At 39.4% G+C, this 23,810-nt stretch overlaps 1 protein-coding gene across 4 annotated transcripts in view; it reads left to right on the top strand.

The window, feature by feature from the left end:
* Nucleotides 1-23,810, top strand: part of GRID1 (glutamate ionotropic receptor delta type subunit 1) — a 927,065-nt gene that overhangs the window by 746,908 nt on the left and 156,347 nt on the right. For all 4 annotated transcript variants that reach the window (XM_063433578.1, XM_063433577.1, XM_063433579.1 and 1 more), the window contains exons 7-8: nucleotides 567-728; nucleotides 4,186-4,305. In XM_063433578.1, coding sequence (XP_063289648.1) covers nucleotides 567-728; nucleotides 4,186-4,305 — 282 coding nt within the window. The remainder of the gene's footprint in view (nucleotides 1-566; nucleotides 729-4,185; nucleotides 4,306-23,810) is intronic.

Here is a 23,810-nt window from a genome sequence, read left to right as displayed (position 1 = left end):
CAAATACCCCTTTAGCTGTGCGTACCCTGCCAAATTCGAATAAGTGCAAATCGGGGTTTTAAGGTTAGACTAGCTTGAATGGGTACATGTCATTGTGTGCAAAGTCTTTTTTCAAGCTTTGAATTAGAACCTCTAGATTCAGTATAGACTAAGGGAACTGTTATACCCAAAAAATCAAATGGAAAGATGGTGCACGCTATATATATTAATAGCATACATTGTGCATTATGCTGCTACATACAGTATCTTTTAGGCAATAATTAGCTATATTACGTTTCCTAAAATAGGAGCCTATGCTTAGGAAAGGGCATTTAATTTAGGTATTTGAAATGAAGTGTTCTAAATTCATCATTAATTATGAATCATTGAAGGTGCAATCATAAGAAATTGCCAATTAAAGTATTTAATGAAAGCATTATAATTTCCCTAAGTGATATGATAAATTTACACTAAAATGTGAATGTGTCGGTTCGAGTGAACCTATTTGATTTACTGTATGTTTTCAAACCAATTTTAGTATATAAAAGATATGTATAAAAAAAATAATGAATGTATATTGTTTACAGGTTTCCAATCTGTATCTGTATGACAGCGTACTAATGCTGGCAAACGCGTTTCATAGAAAATTGGAAGACAGGAAGTGGCACAGTATGGCAAGTTTAAACTGTATGAGAAAATCAACCAAGCCATGGAATGGAGGGAAATCGATGTTGGAAACTATTAAAAAGGTAACGGTCATAAATGTTTTATTCCTTTTTTTTTTTTTTAACATAAATCCTTTTTATTATACCATTTTTGGGAAATAGCAAAAAATGCAATGCAATAATAAATCAGATAATGACATCCAGTCTGAGCTGTGAATAGAGAGATGGTGTATGTGTCACGACAGGTAATGGAATACACTTATAAGGATGAGAGTGGGGAATGAGGGTAAAATGGAGGAGATGAGAGTTCGATAATAAATTACAGGCCATCAGGAATGGAGATAGCCTAACACACAAACCTAAAGGAAACCATAAAGGTACATATACCGGTCCTTAGAATGGCTGGGCTAGTGCCTAAGATAGATAAACAAAATGACTTCAAGCAGAGAATAATCCAGAGACAGGCCAAAGTCTAAAACAACAGAGATACACAGAATCGATAGTCAGGCTACGGTCAGGATAACAGAGAGCAAGAATGATGGTCAAACAAGCGGAGGTCAGGTGAAGGACAAGGAAACAAGGACAAGCAGGAAGTATATATACCATATAGTGGATTGTGATTTGATATGGGATATAGTGATGTCATTAGTGTGTGCCAACAAGCACACAACATGAAAAACCTGTCATTAGTATATAGCCTATAAATAGAGACTCAGGCAAATCGTTGTGTCATAAATTATGTTACTTCTGGAACTGTGCGGCACCATGAGAACAAGTAATATTACACAGGAAGGTAGAGATATACAACATGGTCCCGGAAAACTTACACAAAATCAAAATACATTGACAGATATAACTAGAATTAATTGAAAAAATTGAATATCATATAACCCGACAAAGATATTGAGACAATGTTTTATATGGTCGTTTGTGTCCAAATGTGAATAGATAAAATTATCTAGACTGGCAAAAGACCCCCAGGTTACTTTTTACCAGGTCTCTATGCTAGTTAAACCACCCACAGTAATGTACCGTAATTGAGCCATGAGACGCACCTACTCATTGCTTTATAACTAATTTTTTTTAAGTTGAACTAACCATTCATCATAGTTGGGAAGTTGGGCTCATTCCATTGTGATGCAATTAGCGTTAGTCCTCTGCATTCAGTAAAATATCGGAGTTCTTGTGCTTTGTTAGGGAATCGGAGGCATGGTTTAAAAGTATATTAGCCAAGTTAAAGGAGGATGGAAAGTCAAACATAGTTATCATAGCTTAGGTGTCAAAATAGAGTGTACTCTCTACAAAACTAACATACTTAAAAGTGCCATTCTTTTCTTGGCCCCACACCTTCAACACATGCGCATAGTATTAGGGAAGATTGTTCTCAGTAGTGATGGTTTACAGTACCATGTATACTGATTCTGCCAAAAATGCTGATATTTAAATATAATATTACATCATACAAGTCTTGTTTTGCAGTTAAGATTGTAAGCAGAGTATGAAACCATCATGCATGTAATATCTATGGTGGAAAATGTTGTAAAAATGTAAATTTTTCACATGCCCTTTTATGATGAATACTCAGATTGGTCTAAAAAACCCATTACTTTCAAGAACATTCAGCCCTAGGATAAATGCCAGACTATCTTTCTCATTTCACTGCCATGTTGAGTTATTTACAAATGAAGCAGTCACTTGAGAATTATTTTCATAGAACACCAGTTGTTCTTCGAACAGTCCATATGATTCTTTGAGAACCTCATAAATTTACGGTGATGCTGGAGACATTTTCGTAAAAATGTGTGGTCTCACGAGGGCAAACTTGAAAGACCTAGTCATGAATTTTTTATTTGTTTTTTTTATCAAAATTAGATATATTTTTTTCATGAGAGCAAAATAGACTTAAGTTTTTGGATAAATACATTTATTCTTGCATCATGTATTATACTTTGCTGTATTTGACCTACATTTTAAATAAAGAGTAGATAGTCAGAGATTCATAGAACATTGTATCCTCTGTTTTTGGACAAGATGCTTTAGGTTTACTCTTCAAAGTAATAACAAAAATAATGTAAAATGTGTTGCCTGAATAGGTTGTTTTATCAGATTCTTTAGAGATTATTTTTTTAAAATGTCTGGATGATTCTTCGGAAAAACAGAATTTTATAGGGTGCAAAAGTTAATGTGGGTGGTAACATTGTTGATCCAAGGAGATATCTGAATGACATTTTGGAATCAAGACGTATTTTTGTTTAACTTTAAGGTTATTATGTTACTAGTCCTATAGTCTATTGAATTCAGTATTTAACTATTGAAATCTGTCAAATCAGTGTGAGCATATGTAAATGTGTGTGTGTTCGTTTCCTCTGTGTGTAAATGTGTGTGTGTCAGTGTCCTCTGTGTGTAAATGTGTGTGTCAGTGCAAAAAAAACATGGTAAGTGAATACCCTGAAAAAGAATAAATTCTCAGAGAAAACTGAGAACGGACAACAACTCAAGTAGCCTACCCTTCGGTGGGTTCCTGCTCAGATCTCAAGTAGGTTTTAGCTCATCTTTTGTCATTACAAAAAGAACCAGGGCCATTTGCATGTCAGACTGATCCCACCCATTTGGTCTAGATCCAAAACGCAGGCCAGTTTTATCTGCACAAGAGATACAGCAACTCGGGGTAATCATTTCAAACTTGTGAGGCATCATCATTGAAGTATGGCCAATACCTTGCTAGGCATAGCTTGCATGGAGTCTAGGTCTGCATTTATGTGTGATAAATATATGTGTTTACATAGTGTCTGTGTGGTGTTAGAGAGAATAATCGTTCAAGTGATTATTGTGAGAAAAACTATTTGGATGAACCAAAATGGCTTGAAAAAGTGCCTATTAGACTGCAAATTATATACATAATATAAATGTTAATAGGTGCAGTTTCATGTCATCTGATGCACGGGTCAGGTAAGAAGAGGTAACCAATAGAGGGAGAAAAATAATCCTTTTTGGCACCATGGATGAAAATCCATTTACGAAACAAGCAAAATGGCGTGTTTATTCCTTGTATTGTTTGTCTTGTGATTTAGTCACATGGTTACTCGGAGTTACAGAATTCAGATGACGCGCTGATCATTTAAAATTGGGGCAAACCCTTTGCATCTCTTTATTGTATATATTTATTGCAGTCATCAATAAAAACACAAAATATGTGCAATGCACTTCGAATAACAATATAATTACAGGATAAAAGGTATTGTTTTCAAATAACATATTAGGTTTCAGGATTGAATTATTTGTAATGTCATCCTTCCATGGATATACAAGAGGTACATTTAAAGTTATTAAGTCAAAGGAAAATGTGTTATTCTTAGATTCGCAATCCCTTGTCTTCTGAGTAGCAAAACCATACCCTGTTAATTAAATTATATGATTTTTTAGTAAGTACAAAACAAAGGAGATTGTTTTAAAGATAAGCATTTCTATGGCCTATATTAATTGCATTTCAATAAACGAAAGACATTAAAGCTAATTTTATTTTCCAATCCTATTTCTTCAGGGTCGGATAACAGGATTAACTGGGATTATGGAGTTTACAGAAGACAGCTCCAACCCTCACGTACAGTTTGAAATTCTTGGAACAAGCTACAGCGAAACATTTGGCAAAGATGTGCGCAGGGTAAAAGACCAACTATCTTTCTCTTCCATTTATTAAAAGTTTAATATAAGCAACGTCCCTTTATTCTATAGGATCAAGTTGTATTATACAATTTTGCTGAGCATGATTAAACGACGACGAGTTCTTCTGTTGCTATGGTTACAATTTCCAACATGTTAGTTTAATTAAGTCCGTTACGGTTGTGTAAGATTTGTATAATGTTAAAACATGACAGAACACCCTCTATACATGTTTCAAGATATGATACAGCTTTATAACTTCATTGGTACATATAATTTCAATGTTAATGTTTCAAAATTAGTCTCCGGCTTTGCTGTAATTTGCTTTTGAAAAATTTGTATTTCAGTAAAAAAAAAAAAAAAACAGGAATAATACCATAGCATTTAATATAGTAGGCATATAAAAATGATGTATACATGCTGTGGTGTACAACAGGTGTAGGCAACATTCAGCACTCCAGATGTTGTGGACTACATCTCCCACAATGCTTTTACACCCAAAATGCTGGCAAAGTATCAGGGTGGATGTAGTCTACAACATCTTGAGTGATGAAGGTTGCCTACCCTGGTTTAGAATGTGACTTGTCGAGACGGTACCATGTAGGCATAGCATGACTTTACTGCTGTGATTATTTAAACATTTGTAGCCACCCTATGACCTTTGCCCTAATTTAAACCTCCTCAGCATGTCTGCATGTTTTATATACCAAGCTGCAATCCCATGATGCACTATTTTATGTGTAGACCCATGTACCAAAGATAATCATAGATAATCTTTTCGCTACCAAACCTCTAAGCAGTGGAAGCTCATTCATAAGAACAGCTGTGGCAGTGCCCCACCAACTTTTCTTGCAATCATTTTGTTTTTTGTAGGGTTTTAAAACCTTTAATATGTGTCTGTGTGATAAAATGTGTTCCGTCACTACTCCAATTTCCCTTGTTATTCTTCTCTTCTGTAGCTTGGTAGGCCCAAAATCTGATTCAGTCCCTGTTTTTTCCTAATGGTGCTCATTAGGGCAGCAAATAGGTGCCTAGCCTGCCTACTGGACTATGATTGTTTGTTTCCACCAGGGGATGGAGTTGTCAGAACCCCACTTCCCCAGGTGCCTGATGTATGTGTCTGACTTTGTTCCCTCCCAGCTTCCCAGCAGAGCTCCAGCTCTCCATCACAACCTCCCCAACAAATCTCTCTCCTTCTCTCCCAGCCCCCCAGCTCAGCTCTCTCCTTCTCTCCTAGCTCCCAGCACAGTGCTCTCCATCCCTCTCAGCTACCCAGGACCCCGGCACTAGCAGCCACTGTTTTGAGGACAGGCTAGCAGTGACTGCATGTAAACCTTATTTTGGGCCCTCGGCCCCTGTAATGGTGGCAGGTATTGCTTTAATGTGAGGTTCCTCAGCCGATCTGCCTCTCTATGCTCTCCCTGGCCATCTTCCCGACTGTGAACTTAATTAAGGCAGGAACAGCTTCATACATTGGGTGTCTGGCTTAATAAGCTCTTCAGATGCAAATATCTAATTCAATATGTATGTAATACCAGGGATATGTTATACTGTCCAAAAATGGTGGCTAAACAAAAAAAGGGAGGGGCTGGTTGAGCTCTCAGGAAAGAGAAGGCTTCTCTCTCCTACTGGGGGATATCAGCTGATGTGTATCTTTAATCTTTAGCCATTTAATGGGTGAATGCACTTACAAGAAAATGGATATGCCTGTTTCATCTGTTTTCTTGTAAGTGTATTCACCTATTAAATTACCTTTTTCTATACACTATTGCACTATCCTGCTGTTTTCTCTTTTTCAAATATTCCAAGGTATCTAGAGATTGGAGATGACCTGCTTCAGTTGATATACACAGTGGGGGAGACAAGCCTGATGAAATATTTTCTATTTTGTGAGTGCTCTCCCACCCCTCCCCTTTTTCATGACTTTTTACTATATTACGCCATATGCAGTTTATGTTTATTCCTTAGATATTTACATCGATTTATTCTTGTGATATTCACGTTCCAGCCTTATCATTTTTTTTTTTTTACTATGAATCACTTCAGGAACCGGTCTATATGGCTTATTCCCTGTATATATAGGATCCTCCCCGTATTTTAAAGTTAATAGAGACATATAGCAATATATGTCTCTTTAAAAATATCTAGCCAAATCCATGTGTCCAATCTGGCGTCCCACCAAATTGAAATGTCCCACCAGCCACCACTGCGTGTAAGGGGTCAAATTCCATATGCAACCTCAAATAAATATGTGGATTTAAATTGTATATATCATGTGAAATATTACAAAAACAATTGTTCAATTAGATATTTATCCTGAAATACAATGCAGTGAAATGTTTAAAATGCAAAAGAAAATGGTAAGTGCGCGAATGTATTTAAGATATGATAAATGATTGTGCCCGATGGGTGAACTTTCATAATTACCCATTCGATTTATTGAATAAATTCAGAATATGTATATATGTATACGTTGTTTACATTCTAGATGTTAGGAACAGATGTGTAGCTCTTTGATATTGCTGCTCGTAAATATAATCCTCTATGTATACAGGCTGTTGGACATTAATTTCTGCAGTAAAGGCTGAAATGAAGTGGTTTTGAAATGTAGCACATTATAATTAGGAAATGTGTCTTAAATATATTTTTTTACACATACTGTAACTTTTTTTAAATGATGATTTATTCATGTTTACACATAAAACTACTTAATAGTTTGGACGTCTACCCACATAATTTGCATAGAAGTAATAAAATGTGCCCTATCATGAATTTTATCGAATCGCCAGCTAATGAATATAGGTTTTCTACTACCCAACTTGATGGTATTTATTTAATTGACCTCAAAAGTATGAAAAGCAGAGTTTATTGGTTGTGGAATAAATCTGAGGCTTGAACAATTACTGCCTTTGAAACTGTTATCAAATGAACCATGGCTGCCAAATAGGTAAATCCACCGATGTTGTAGAACTATTACTCCCATGATGCTTTGCAAGCATTGACAATGTATTTAGAATGACAAAGCATCATGGGAGTTGTAGTTTTACAGAATCTGAAGATCTACCTTTTGGGCAGCCCTGGAATAAACAATTTCAATGTCTTTACTCAAAGTTCTTTTTAGATTGAAAAAGTCGATGATCTCCGAAGTTACCATTGCATATAAATGATGATCCAAAGACAATGTGTTTATATTGTAATTAGTTGGATAAACATTAAATTAAACCGTGCCTGCATGTTACACTTTCAGACAGGACCATAATGGCATCACAATGTAAACACTTGCTGAAAAGTGACACACCAAGCTGGACAGCCAATAAATAATCTGTTTTCTCTCCTGACAACAGTGGCTAATCACTCACGCTCGGGCTGTCAGGATTAAATTATCCATTGTTGTTGAACACAGTCAATTAGTCCATTTACCTTTTATTTGCGTATATTTGAGTACTACCAAACATGAAAAGCTGAGAAACAGATGAGATAAAGTAATTAAGTAATTATGTTCTACAAGACACAGGTCATGATTACTAATAATGGTTACTGATTCAGTTCTCCATCTTTGGATTCATTGCATTCAAAGACGCCTCTTTAAAGGGGAATTGTCACCTCTCTAATGATTGCGCCATTGACTAAGTCATTGGAAATAGCCTATAACCCGTGTTATCCTTTTTCATGCAATGTTCTGTTTTCGGTTTATGTTAAACGATTTAGCAAGTGACATCACAGTTGAGTTTAGTCAATGCACAGCCGGGCCACATACTGCATTAGAGGATGAGTAACAGATCCCTTCCTGGTCACAGATTATCACAGATTATCTCTGCTTCTATTAACATATTTGACGCCAGTTGCATGGGGTTTGTATACTGACTAGTGAATAAAGATGCATTTCTATTTAAATGACATAAAATGGCAGAACAATTATTGACAAGGAAGCAAGATGGAGTCACTCAAATTCAGGATAGAGATAAATACAGATGTGGATTTTTTATATTTAGTTTACATTTTTAGACCTCACAATATATATATATTTTGTTAACATTGGAAATCAGTAAACCAAGTATTCCAATTCCTGGGGAGTGACAATTCACCTTTGACAATCTTGGATTCAATGTTTTAGTAGACAAGGTTCTTGTATAAACCAAAATGGGGTTTTCACTCTGTGGGAATCAATCACTTTAAACACCAGTCTGTGTCCCCAGTTATCTTTACATGCCCATTGTGGCGTTTTATTACTCCAGTCAGGAAGTATTAAGTTCTACAAAGATGTGAGTACCTTCGTTCCTTGTATCTGTCAGGGTACCTGAGGCCTCTACCTCTAAGGGAGGTAGAGACTTGGTGGTTTCTCCGTCCAGGCGAGCTGTTTCCTTCGTTCCTCGCGGTTCATCCACTCACTTAAACACCGGCCGCGAGGAATCCACGTCCTTTTCTAGCAGGACGCTCAATACGTGACGTCATGACGCTATTACGAGCGACCTGTCACTCAAGTGTCCGATATCCAATCGGTACTTGTCAGAGGCGTGCTTACCATCCAGAGCCAGGGTATTTAAGCTTACTTCTCTCTTCTGCTCATTGCCCTGTCGTGGTTCTAGCTTGTCTAGTCACTCAGTGCTCTGGTATTCTAGTTTGCTCTATTTGGTTTTGACTCGGCTTGTTGTTCTACCCTGCTTCTCTGTTCTCCCTTGACCCGGCTTGTCTCTCGCTTATCTGTCTTCTCGTTCCCTCGACCTCGGCTTGTCTCTGACTATTCTCTATTACTCTCGGTACGTTAGTCCGGCCATTCTAAGGCCCGGTATACGTACCTTTCCACTCTTTGTACTCTGCGTGTTGGATCCCTGTCCCGATCCTGACATTACGACAGGGCCAATGGATCCTGCAGGTACAAACAGTCAGCTTGGTTCTTCGGATCCCAGGTTTGACGCCATGGAGCATAGAATGGATCAGATGGCTTTGGCACTACAGGCACTTTTGTCTCGTACTAATAATCCACCTGAGGAGACACGTACTCCTTCTATTTCTCCTGCAGTCTCAGGTCTAGAGGTAGCCACTGTAGGTGCTTCTTCCCGTATTACCCCACCAGTACGTTATGGCGGGTCACCGGAGAAGTGTCGTGGCTTTCTGAACCAGATTAGCATCCATTTCGAATTACAACCCCGCTCTTATCCTACAGATAGAGCGAAGGTTGGATTTATTATTACTTTACTCATTGAGAAAGCTCTGAGATGGGCCAATCCTTTATGGGAGAATGATAATCCACTAGTCTACAATTATAATGCCTTTGTAGCTGCGTTTAGAAGAACTTTTGACCCTCCTGGTAGAAAGGTCAATGCAGCTAGATTACTGTTGCGCCTTAGACAGGACAATCGAACACTTGTGGATTATGCACTAGAGTTCAGGTCCTTGGCGGCAGAAGTTAAGTGGAACGAACAGGCTTATATAGATGTGTTTCTGAATGGGTTATCAGATGTAATTCTTGACGAGGTCGCTACTAGAGAACTCCCTGAGAATTTGGAGGATTTAATTTCGTTTATATCTCGTATTGATGAACGCTTAAGAGAGAGGCAGAACACTCGAGATAGGACCCGTAGACCCTCCTTTAAATTAGCGCCTACCTTTCAAAATTCTGAGTTCGAGGACTTACGTATTCCTGAACCTATGCAGATAGGCAGTACTCATCTCACAGAGAGGGAGAGACAGTACAGGAGAAGGGAGGGTTTATGTATGTATTGTGGAGTCAGAGGTCATTTACGCCTAAATTGTCCCAATCGTTCGGGAAACGCTCGCACCTAAGTTTCTCTAGAGGACAGGCCTTGGGTGTTTCTACTTTGTCCTCTATTCACAACTACAAAGAGCTCAGGCTTCTGTTACCCGTTTCTTTAAAGTGGGAGAAGGGAGTAGTTAAGACTATGGCACTAATCGATTCTGGAGCTGCGGAGAGCTTTATAGATCAGGGTTTTGCTGCCAAGCATGCTATTCCGTCCCAGTTAAAAGAGACACCACTGGCTGTTGAGGCCATTGATGGTAGACCGTTACTTGAGCCTGTTATTTTCCATGAGACCATACCGATTAACTTAACTGTTGGCATCCTACATAGAGAGGACATATCCTTACTGCTCATTTCTTCTCCGTCTATTCCCGTAGTCCTGGGGTACTCCTGGTTGAGGAGACATAACCCTATTATTAATTGGGAGTCAGGGGAGATAGTTTCGTGGGGACAGAATTGTCAAGGAAAATGCTTGCGGAAGGTCTCACCCCTCGGATTAACCAACACATCGGCTAACTCCGACAATCCTACAGAGACACAAATTCCACCTCAGTATCTAGATTTAAAGGCAGTATTTGACAAAAAGAAAGCCGATACCTTACCCCCACACAGGTCCTTTGATTGCAAAATTAACCTACTCCCTGGTACCATGCCCCCCAGAGGTCATGTATACCCATTATCTACGAAAGAGAACTCAGTTCTAGAGGAGTATATTCACGAAAATTTAGACAAGGGATTCATTAGGAGGTCATCCTCTCCTGCCGGGGCTGGATTTTTTTTTGTTCAAAAGAAGGATGGTTCTTTGAGACCTTGCATTGATTATCGAGGCCTAAATAAGATAACCATTAAAAATGCCTACCCGATTCCCTTGATCACCGAACTCTTCGATCGTTTGAAGGGCTCTACAATTTTCACCAAGTTAGACCTCAGAGGGGCATATAACTTGGTGAGAATCCAGCAGGGACATGAGTGGATGACGGCTTTCAATACTCGCTATGGCCACTATGAATATACAGTCATGCCTTTTGGGTTATGCAATGCTCCAGCTGTTTTCCAGGATCTGATAAATGAGGTCCTTAGGGAATTTCAGCAAGATTGCGTCATTGTATACCTAGATGATATACTTATACATTCTAGTGAGATTGAAACTCATCACAAGCAGGTCAGGAGGGTTTTGCACAAGCTTCTCCAGCATGGCTTGTACTGCAAGTTGGAGAAATGTAGCTTTGATCAAACCCAGGTAACCTTTCTCGGCTATGTGATCTCTGGGGAAGGATTTAAGATGGATCCGGATAAACTCCAGTCCATTCTAGAGTGGCCTTTACCCAAAGGTCTTAAAGCCGTACAGAGATTTATTGGTTTTTCCAATTATTATAGGCGCTTTATTAAGGGCTATTCTTCAATCATCGCACCTATCACTAATATGACCAAACAGGGGGCTGATACTAAGAATTGGACTACTGAAGCTCTTCTTGCGTTCAAAACTCTCAAGGAGCTTTTCGCTTCCGCTCCAATTTTAGTTCACCCCGACACTTCCCTGCCTTTTCTACTTGAGGTAGACGCATCAGAGACTGGTTTAGGTGCTGTCTTATCTCAAAGGTTGGGTGTTGATAAACCATTACATCCATGTGGATTTTTCTCTAAAAAATTGTCCGGTACTGAGAGCAGATATGACATTGGTGACAGAGAATTACTAGCGGTTATCAAGGCTTTGAAAGAGTGGAGACATTTATTGGAAGGTACTTTACATCCCGTTACCATTCTAACAGACCACAAAAACTTGTCTTATATCGGAGAGGCCAAGCGTTTGTCGTCCAGGCAGGCTCGTTGGTCGTTGTTTCTTACCCATTTCAATTACGTTCTGACTTACAGACCTGGCTCAAAGAATTCTAAAGCCGATGCGCTATCTCGCCAATTTGAGCCTTCTGTTTCAGTTGAACCACTTTTGTCCTCCATTGTACCCAAATGCAATATTATTGCTAATACCAGTCTGAAAATTCATTCTCCGCTACTTGACCAGATCCTGAAGTCACAACATCTAGCTCCCGGAGACACTCCTGAGGGAAGAAACTTTGTTCCTCCTGAACTTCTACTGGAGCTCTTACAATGTTTTCACGAAAGTAAAATAGCTGGTCATCCTGGTATTCGCAAGACATACTCTCTGATATCCAAGGATTTCTGGTGGCCTTCACTTCGAAAATATATTGAGGAGTTCGTCGCTGCTTGTGAGACTTGTGCCAAGACTAAACTACCTCATGCATCTCCATGTGGCCTGTTACACCCCTTGGACATTCCTGAGAAACCTTGGTCCTGTCTGTCCATAGACTTTATCGTTGATTTACCTGCTTCCAAGAGACAGACTGTTATTCTCACGGTGGTGGATAGATTTACTAAGATGGCTCATTTCGTGCCATTACCCAAACTTCCGACTTCTCCTGAATTGGCGGAGATTTTTGCGAGAGAGGTTTTTCGCCTACATGGGATTCCTTCGGAGATTGTTTCTGATAGAGGTTCTCAATTTGTCTCACGTTTCTGGAGATCCTTTTGTTCTCAAATGGGCATCAAATTGAACTTCTCCTCTGCCTATCACCCTCAGTCTAACGGAGCTGCTGAACGTACCAATCAAAAGATCGAACAGTATCTGCGTTGCTTTGTTTCCAAACACCAGGGCGATTGGGTCGGTCTGATTCCTTGGGCGGAGTTCGCACACAATAACCTTGTTTGTGATTCAACTCGCTCTAGCCCTTTCTTCATGAACTATGGCTTTCATCCTTCAATTTTTCCTTCGGTTTCCTCTTCTCAGGGGATACCGTCGGTTGATGATCATGTCGCCAACCTGAAGAAATTATGGGATCAGACTCGGCAAATTCTGTTACATAGTTCTTCGTTGTTCAAGAAACACGCTGACAAACATAGAAGAGCGGCTCCTGTTTTTGTTCCTGGGGATAGGGTATGGTTGAGTACTAAGAATATTCGCCTAAAAGTCCCATCTATGAAATTTGCTCCTCGCTACATAGGTCCTTACAGGGTTCTCACTCGTATCAATCCGGTTGCGTATCGCCTTGCTCTGCCACCTGCCTTACGCATTCCTAACTCTTTTCATGTATCCTTGTTGAAACCTCTTATTTGCAACAAATTCTCCTCTAAGGTCTCCTCGCCTCGCCCTGTTCAGGTGGAGGGTCGGGAGGAGTACGAGGTCAGCTCCATCATTGATTCCAGAATCTCAAGGGGAAAATTGCAATATCTGGTCAACTGGAAGGGATATGGTCCTGAGGAGAGGAGTTGGGTACCTCTAGAGGATGTTCATGCTTCTCGCCTTCGCAGAGCATTTCACCTCCGCTTCCCATCTCGCCCCGGTTCCTTCCGCCCGGTGGGCGTATCTGAGAGGGGGGGTACTGTCAGGGTACCTGAGGCCTCTACCTCTAAGGGAGGTAGAGACTTGGTGGTTTCTCCGTCCAGGCGAGCTGTTTCCTTCGTTCCTCGCGGTTCATCCACTCACTTAAACACCGGCCGCGAGGAATCCACGTCCTTTTCTAGCAGGACGCTCAATACGTGACGTCATGACGCTATTACGAGCGACCTGTCACTCAAGTGTCCGATATCCAATCGGTACTTGTCAGAGGCGTGCTTACCATCCAGAGCCAGGGTATTTAAGCTTACTTCTCTCTTCTGCTCATTGCCCTGTCGTGGTTCTAGCTTGTCTAGTCACTCAGTGCTCTGGTATTCTAGTTTGCTCTATTTGGTTTTGACTCGGCTTGTTGTTCTACCCTGCTTCTCTGTTCTCCCTTGACCCGGCTTGTCTCTCGCTTATCTGTCTTCTCGTTCCCTCGACCTCGGCTTGTCTCTGACTATTCTCTATTACTCTCGGTACGTTAGTCCGGCCATTCTAAGGCCCGGTATACGTACCTTTCCACTCTTTGTACTCTGCGTGTTGGATCCCTGTCCCGATCCTGACAGTATCTACACAAAATTATGTTTTTTTGTCAGTTTTCCTTTATTTTACTTGAGTGGATGGCACCGGCAATGTTTCACTGTTCACATATTCTTCTAGCAGATAAATTCTAATATTAGAATCTAATTTCATCTCTACTGAAAGGAGTAATTTTTCTTTCTAATATGCTCATTGCCTGCCTACGTTAGGAATGGTACCTGTGTTCTGGGGTGATTCAACTCCATTTTGTGCAGGACTATCAGTTTCTCAATAGAAATGGAAAAACCTCCAAATCACTAACACATAAGAAGTGTCCAAGTGTTCAAGTAAGTTGTACCTCTAAATTTGCTTTAAGAGGTACTCTCACTTGTACTTTAGGTGTACATTTCATATGATTCAAGGAAAAAGCTCATGAAATTAGTAAAATGTCAAGGAAAGTCTTTTTTTATGTCGGACCTCTTTTACTATGGATTACGCACTCCCCCATTACTTTAGGAAAACAAGGATATTTAATACAAAGAATAGTCACTGCATTTCTATATATTGCCATATATCATCTGATAATACACAACAATTACACCTATGTAGAGTTTAATGTAAGGGGATTTGAATTATCCTAATATACCACAAAGTATTGTTCAGTAGAGTTGTAAATGTCAAAGGTCTCCTTGCTCCTTTTTCAAAAATATAACCGTATACATATGTGAATATCAGATTTACATATGTTCCAAGTGTCCCTGTATAGGAAGGACAGTCACTATTTTGAGCCCAAATCCTTCTGTCCCTCTTTTCTATCCTAATCTCCATCTTTTTCAGGAGCTCCATGTTGTTAGTGAGTCTGACTGTAAAACAGAGTTCTACAGCAATAATATTCCCAGTAATGTGTCTTTAAAGGGACACTATAGTAACTAGAAAAACTACAGCTTAATGCATGGTTCTAGTGAGTATAATAGCTCCCTTCAGGTTTTTTTCATGTAAACACTGCTTTTTCAGAGAAAAGGCAGTGTTTACATTGCCTCTACGGACACCTTCAAGTGGCCACTCCTTAGAGGGCCACTGGAGGTGCTTCCTGGGTCAGTCCTGCCGAAAAAGCAGCCCTGACGTTTAACGTCCCCACGCTCTGCATGGAGACGCAGAATTTTCCTCATAGAGATGCATTGATTTAACCATGCATTGTAAACATTGCATTATTTTTCTGAAGGGGACCAGGGCACTGCACCTAGTCCAATTCAATGGAATTAAGTGGTCTTGGTGCCTATAGTGTCCCTTTAAAGTACAATAAATGTGTTTAGACATCAGTCTGCGTATCTAAGATACCTTGTTATTTTTCTATGCTACATTTTAGTTATATCCATTGTTATTATTAAGTCACCTACAATTTCTCTTTCATTTGAAATGTCGGGAGGGATGCATTTATTACATAATCTGTGTGCTATTTCAGTGCCCAGATAATATTTTAGAACCCTGTATTGCACTAATGGTAACTGTGTATTTATTTTTCATAATGAACAGGTAATAATAAAATGATCAGCTCCCTGCCCTCTGAGGGCCATGATCTCTGGCAAAACTGAGACATGTCCGTGTTTGCTTGAGATTAGCTGGATTTTTACTCCTAAATGGCAGATGTCAAAATTTTAATGATGGCAGCTGTAAATAGTAGCGGCCAAAATCTATAATTCCAGCAAATCGCAGGTAGCACTAATTTTAATTATATTATATTAACTATAATCATACTACCTATAATTATTTTAGTGGGCATTGAGACATCTCATTGAAATATCTCTTTCATAGCAAGAATCAAAAATAGTTTTTCACGTACCGTGTGTAGCTGAGAAATATTAAACATTTATTTTTTTCCCGTCTACTAAACAGTACAGCAATCAGTGCTTACAGTATTTCAGCCTATTTAGTAAATTAATATAAGTGGAACTAATGAGAAAATGTGGACTCAAATGTAATGGAGTAGGGAGTTAATTAGTCAGGTTAATGGACGACAAATACAATTCAATTAAACTAATGCGGGATAATGGTCTACGAACCAAACATTAAAAATGGAAGAGGTCGAAAAAAATATGAATTCTTCAGTAAAAAGCTCTATAATCTACTAAAAGGAATTTGTACTATTTTTGTACTGTGTGTAGCAGTGTGTTTGTGTGAAATACTGTGGGTAGTAGCATGTGCACGAGTACCGTGTGGGTGGCTGTGTGCATGTGTATAACAATGTTCGTAGTAGTGTGTGTGTGTGTGTGTATATGTGTTCAGTGTGAGCACTGCAGTGTGCTTAGCAGTGTGTATGTACTATACTATACTATACGTATGTAGTGTGTACTTGTCAAACTTTATTGAAGTGGCCATTCTGGCTCCAGTTTTCTCATCTCTGCTAGATATTACTGTTTTAAATCTAAGAAGGGCAGAGGGGGCATGCAAAGATCAGTCTCCTCAGACTGAATACAGTGATCATAGAGTCCTGCAGCCACAGAAATGGCAAAGAGTAACATGCAGAGTAGATACCTGTAACGCCCCATACAGGACAGGTACTTGTAGACAGCTGCCTACACTGCCTAATGAAAAATCAGCCTGGAATTAGCTGGGAATGGGATCAGCTAGATTTAGTACCTTTACAAAAAAGTACAATTTGCAAGAGGAGAGAGCTCGATGTAAAGGTATGTAACATTTACTTGTGAAACCTTATTAGTGTCAAAGCAGACAGGGGCACATTGTGCTGATCTCTGTTGTGGAATTGAAAGGGTTAGTATTGAAAATGCCTATTCAGGTTAGGTAACAAAACATCATCCTTTCTTTTAGAGTATAATTTGCCAAGGATAATATAGCAGGTTGGAAGGTATTTTTGAGTTATGTGCCCAAGGGGATTGCTATGCTTCAATTAATTTCTCTGGGGCTGAAAATTGCTGCAGTCTGGATTACACCAACTATTAAATAACATTGTCTATGGAAGGAAGCACCTGGCATCACATTTGGAGATCCAACCTGAATTGTAGAAAAACTAAAACTCCATATAATTATCTAATTTGTTTCCTTGCTAGTCTCTGTTACAGTTAACTTTCTTTATCCAAACATGAAGAATTTCCATTAAATTGATAGCTTGTCTTAATAACCTGTTCCCTCACCTGTCAATCAATGTCTTGAACTGCAAGTTTCCCGTACAGTGTGTTTATCAAGGTGTGATTGTCAGGACAGTAGCTGGACAGCTCTGCTTTACTTCACAATAACTATATTACATGCTATGTAGTTACTGTGATTATTTAGCTGGCAAATGCATCTTGTAATTTGCCAGAGAAATGCAGGAATGTGTTACGTTCGGGTTTGAGAATCATTAGCATGCTTACCAGCAGGGCTAGATGGAAAGGAAGGGAGCAGTGAATTATACTGGCTCAAATGGATTGAAGAACTGATTGAGAAGGATGGTAAAAGTGTTTGCATAATAATTACGAAAAAAAATGAAAAATATATAATTTATGTCCATGATAATTTAGATATCCATTGCTTAACCCCTTAAGGACCAAACTTCTGGAATAAAATGGAATCATGACATGTCACACATGTCATGTGTCCTTAAGGGGTTAAAGTGATACTGTAGGCACCGTAACCACATAAATAATTATAGTGCATGGAGTCCACTGGTATTGTCTCCTGTATACCTATCTAACCATTTACTTATTGTTTGACAGGGATTCAGGGTCCTTTGGTGCCTACAACCTGGCCTTCAAAATCTATATGGTTTAGACGTATAGTAGCTCCGCCTTGCATCATGCCAGGCAGCGATAGGTTGAGCGTGTCAACTGACAGTTTCAACCAACCAATGTTTGCTCTCAATATATAGAGCAGTGAGCAGTGGTCAAGAGCATCAGTTAACACTCTCAAACTATTGATGCCTGGTATGACTCAGTATGCAATACTCTCTTTCTTAGCTATACAGTCATTGGAGGCCAGGCTGCAATCCCTAAGCACTGTATCTCTGTAAAGTATTCAGATAACTGTTTCTTTAAGTAGGTGTCAGATTCAGTACTTTTAATTCAATCATTTTAGATTGTAAGCTTGTTTGTGCAGGGCCTCCTTCACCTACTGTTCCAGTATGTGGTTGTGGTTCGTGGTTTTAGATTAATTACAAGTCCCTACATAATGCTGCTCCAACCTACCTATTCTCCCTAATACACAAGTATGTCCCGTTGAGGCCCCTACGCTCTGCCAAAGGCCTACGTATATCCTCTGTCCGTACGCCCACATCTAACGCTCGCCTCCAAGACTTTACCAGGGCTGCACCTCTTCTGTGGAACTCCCTTCCCTTCTCCGTAAGAATTTCACCCAGTCTCCACTCATTCAAAAAATCATTGAAAACTCACTTCTTCAAGAAAGCATATCAATTAAACTGTTAGCAGGATTTTATGCCCCCCCCCCCCCCATGACTCCTCTCCTGCAACTGTCAAAAATTACCTGCTAAGCCCTCAGTGAATACTTTTCTAACAACCTACTTCGTACCCCTACTTTTACCCTTTGTGTCACTATACCCCACTCCCTCTAGCATGTAAGCTCATTGAGCAGGGCCCTCCACCTCTCTGTTCCTGTACATCCAGTCATCTGGTTACAATTACATGTATGTTAGTCCACCCATTGTACAGAGCTACGGAATCTGATGGCGCTATATAAATAATAAAATAATAATAATAATAATTAGTTTGCGTAATTCAAAGAGTTTTAAAATAACTACTGTGTTAAAATTTCAGCAGCACCAAAATGGCTGCCGACCATGTGCTTCAAAGAGCATCAAGATTGTCACCAGACATGTGTCCTGGCGTAACCTAGTACACTAACAATAGACACCAACAAAGCTACTTAAAGCCCACATATATTTGCAACCCTTTCATTTTGTACTGCTATTTTTTACATGATTAGCTGCATCAGATATTGTGACAACTGCCAAACCTTTCCCAAACAGCTTGCACTATAACTATGGTAACATCTCCATCCTTCCAGCCTATTCCCTACCCATCAACTTACCTCCTGACACTGAACTGTCTAAACTGGTTTATTAACTCTTTCATTGCTTAAAACTGGCATTTATGCAGGGTATATCTGTTAAATTGTGAACTAATGACTAAGGTATGGGAATAGAAGCACAAATATTGTGTTAAAATGTCCCCAATATATGTCAATCACCCTTTGTTAGAATTTAGTGTCTGTTATCTTTACCTGCTGTACTGCACTGCAGAATATGTTGGCACTATATCAGTAACTGAAATTGTAATTGATTTGGGCCTGTCAAGATTTACTCTAAGCTGCATGAGTGAATTTGTGCAAACTCCATGTTTATATTCACTATTCACTAACAAGGTCTGAGCAAGCTACCTCCTATATTGCAAGCTGTTTTTTAATAGGGCTCTCTTCACCTCTTGAGTCCATTGACATTTTTTTTCTCAATTATTTGCTGTTTTATTAGCCCCTGCAGAATATGATAATGATTATTACAATGATAACTAGAAAAGCTACAAATGCTGGGGAAATTGTGTGAAGTGTTCTTGCCTCCACCTGTAGTCTACAACTGGATTGGGCGGAGTAACTGGGTGGAGTGGCTGGAGTAACTGTTGTGTGGTTGGAGTGGCTGGAGTAACTTTGGAAAGGTTGGACTGGGCAGAGTAACTTTATGAAACATTGATTAGCTTTATTGTTGTTACATTGTATGTTACTGTTTTCCTGTTACAGGTATAACGAATTGACTAACATGGAAATATATTTATTAAATGTGATAGTGCTCACTTTTGTGTTATCAAAACTGTAGGAATGACAGCAGTTTAGAGAATGTGTTTCATCTAGCAGCCTCTGTGTTCCGGAACACTCTGCTGGCTGCTCATACATCTGGATTCTTATGGCAACTCAATCTACAGCAAGAGCAGAGAAGAATGGTTAAAAACAAACTGCTCCAAATTGCTCACTTCACCGGATGGTTGCCATCTTCGAATGGTCGTAGTTTAAAAACTACTAAAGCATAGTATGTCTCTGAAATATTAAAAATTAAGGCACAGTTGCAGTTTAGAAATTGCCCTTCAAATTTGAGATGGCTAGAGTGAAGTTTCAATGAATGTCAATGGACGGCATGAGTTGCAAACAAATGGTCATATTGTGAAAACTATCAGGACTATGGCTTAGCCGTGGACATTTTTAGTGGCAGCAGGGATAGCTGAACGTTTTGATATAATATTTGTGTAGGTGGGCTTGAAAATGAGGGAATGGTGGCAGTTTAGAAATCATGTCCTGATTTTTCAGCTTTTGCCAGCTCCCACTCTAGTTTTGAACATTCTGCTATTCATTCCTATGGGACCAATTTCGCCACAAAAACGACAATATTTTGTGTACCATTTGGCGAAACGTTCCACAAAGTACCGTATATACTCGAGTATAAGCCGACCCGAATATAAGCCGAGGCCCCTAATTTTACCCCAAAAAACTGGGAAAACGTATTGACTCGAGTATAAGACTAGGGTGGGAAATGCAGCAGCTACTGGTAAATTTCTAAATAAAATTAGATCCTAAAAAAAATATATTAATTGAATATTTATTTACAGTGTGTGTATATAATGAATGCAGTGTGTGCGTATGAATGCAGTGTGTGCGTATGAATGCAGTGTGCGTATGAGTGCAGTGTGCAGATGAGTGCAGTGCGTGTATGAGTGCAGTGTGTGTGTGTATGAGTGCAGTGTGTGTGTGCAGTGTGTGAGTGCAGTGCGTGTGTATGAGTGCAGTGTGTGTGTGTATGAATACAGTGTGTGTGTGTATGAGTGCAGTGTGTGTGCATATATATTAATTGAATACTTATTTTCAGTGTGTGTATATAATGAATGCAGTGTGTGTGTATGAGTGCAGTGTGCGTATGAGTGTAGTGTGTATGAGTGCAGTGCGTGAGTGCAGTGTGTGTGTATGAGTGCAGTGTGTGTGTGTGTATGAGTGCAGTGTGAGTGCAGTGTGTGTGTGCATGAGTGCAGTGTGTGTGCGTATATATTAATTGAATATTTATTTCCAGTGTGTGTATATAATGAATGCAGTGTGTGTGTATGAGTGCAGTGTGTATGAGTGCAGTGTGTGTGAGTGCAGTGTGTGTGAGTGCAGTGTGTGTGTGAGTGCAGTGTGTGTGTGAGTGCAGTGTGTGTGTGAGTGCAGTGTGTGTGTGAGTGCAGTGTGTGTGTGAATGCAGTGTGTGTGTGAGTGCAGTGTGTGTGAGTGCAGTGTGTGTATATGAATGAAGTGTGAGTGTGTGATGCAGTGTGTGTTTGTGTATGTGTTGGTGGGGGTGGGCATTTGATATATTATTAATTATTATTTTTTTTATTTTTTTATATTATTTTTTTTTTTTATTATTATTTATTATTTAATTATTATTATTTTTTTTTTTTTAATTATCTTTTTTTTTTTTCGTCCCCCCTCCCTGCTTGCTAGCTGGCCAGGGAGGGGGGCTCCTTCCCTGGTGGTCCACTGTCATTGGTAGTTCAGTGGGGGGAGAGGGGTGCTGGCAGAGCTGTACTTACCTTTCCTGCAGCTCCTGTCAGCTCTCTCCTCCTCCGCGCGGTCTGTGCAGCTCCCTCTGTCAGCTCCCAGTGTAAGTCTCGCGAGAGCCGCGGCTCTCGCGAGACTTACACTGGGAGCTGACCGAGGTGCTGAACGGACGACGCGGAGGAGGAGAGAGCTGACAGGAGCTGCAGGACAGGTAAGTACAGCTCTGCCAGCCCCCCTCTCCCCCGGTCTGTATTATGGCAATACAGTCTCTGACTCGAGTATAAGCCGAGTTGGGTTTTTTCAGCACAAAAAATGTGCTGAAAAACTCGGCTTATACTCGAGTATATACGGTAATAGCACACCGATCGGGAACAATCCGCACGTTTCGGTATATTATGGTCTATGTAGTGTAAAAACTGTGGGAGGAGTTAGGGTGGCAAATTTGGCTATAATTAGAAGAATAGTATATATTTGAGATAACTGTAAGTGTTCTTGCCATGCAAGAACACTTAATAATATTTTTTGATGACTTAACCTTCAAGTTGCACAGTAAAAAAAACAAAAAAACAAAAAAAAAAAAGAACAGAATAAAGAAAATCTAAAAATCTTTTTTAAGACCATTCAGTTGGCCTCACTGATCTGGAACTTTTTCATCACGTTTGCATTGTACCATCTGTAATAATGGAACACCTCTTATTGTGTGACTTGCAAACTCGTTTTCTGAAATCCAAGTTGTTTTTGCTGTTCAGACAAAATCATCATCTTTCTTTATATCGGTTATCTCTTTTAAAAAGAAGTCTGTTTTGTTTTTTGCATATTATCTCTCTCTACCCATTATCTCTTTTGGCTGCATCAGTAGTTATATATGCGTTCCACTATTAAAAGTAAACATAGTTTGTATACAATAGTTTTTATTCTTTATTTTCCTTATTACATTTAAGTTGTGTGATTCATGGATAATTCCTTTCTCTTTCCAATCTGCAAAAGCACATCTTGTTAGAAGGTTAAAATAACACAATAAGTATTATAACTGTGTTCTCTTTTTAGTGAAAACTACAGACTTGTGCCTACAGCATCTATAACAATAAGCAAGCGACAATTCTCTACTTTAATATTTTTTAATGGAAAAAAATGTTGCTATAAATATTTGAGATTTCGCATTACTATTTTATTTCTAAAGGCATTAGGGCTGAAAGCCCAGAATAAGAATATTTCACTTGGAAAGCAAAATCATTATTTCATCAGAAACAAGACGCTATCGTGTTTTAAAATTTGCTTCATCATGTTAAGCTACATCATGTACTCATGCTGAATATGGAAAGACATTATGTCCTATTTTTAAAGGGATATAACAACATTCAGGATGAATATTAGTTTATGCTGTTCTTCTCACATATCTTAAAGGAACACTATAGTCACCTAAATTACTTTAGCTAAATAAAGCAGTTTTAGTGTATAGATCATTCCCCTGCAATTTCACTGCTCAATTCACTGTCATTTAGGAGTTAAATCACGTTGTTTCTGTTTATGCAGCCCTAGCCACACCTCCCCTGGCTATGATTGACAGAGCCTGCATGAAATAAAAACTGGTTTCACTTTCAAACAGATGTAATTTACCTTAAATAATTGTATCTCAATCTCTAAATTAAACTTTAATCACATACAGGAGGCTCTTGCAGGGTCTAGCAAGCTATTAACATAGCAGGGGATAAGAAAATCTTAATTAAACAGAACTTGCAATAAAGAAAGGCTAAATAGGGCTCTCTTTACAGGAAGTGTTTATGGAAGGCTGTGCAAGTCACATGCAGGGAGGTGTGACTAGGGTTAATAAACAACGGGATTTAACTCCTAAATGGCAGAGGATTGAGCAGTGAGGCTGCAGGGGCATGTTCTATACACCAAAACTGCTTCATTAAGCTGTGACGAAGTGCCCTTTCCCACTTTGTCCTGGAGAGGCCTGCTTGCCTGCCTCCTCCTCTGCGACTATGGTCCTGGACTATATTGCCCTGTAAAACTTACATTTGGGGGTGGCAAAACCGACCTCGCCACGTGTCCTTGGAGGGGGCTGATTGCCCGCCTCTTGCCTTTGGACTATGGACCAGACTTTATGGGAATGTGATACCCCAGATAGCAATACCATGGAGCCTATTCATATAATGAAAGACTATGGGAAAGACTTTAGCTCCATGGCAATTGTACTGTGTGAATAGGATCTGCGCGCTATTCGGTATTTTTGTGCGCTCAGATCCCAGCTATCTGGGGATATGTGAAATGTCTGTGTGTTATGGATAAAAAACTTTCTGTATTTTAAAGT

Source organism: Pelobates fuscus, chromosome 10, assembly GCF_036172605.1.
Source record: "Pelobates fuscus isolate aPelFus1 chromosome 10, aPelFus1.pri, whole genome shotgun sequence".
NCBI classification, from domain to species: domain Eukaryota; kingdom Metazoa; phylum Chordata; class Amphibia; order Anura; family Pelobatidae; genus Pelobates; species Pelobates fuscus.
The sequence above is the reverse complement of the archived record's forward strand: the minus strand, read 5'-3'. Positions and strand labels throughout refer to the sequence as shown.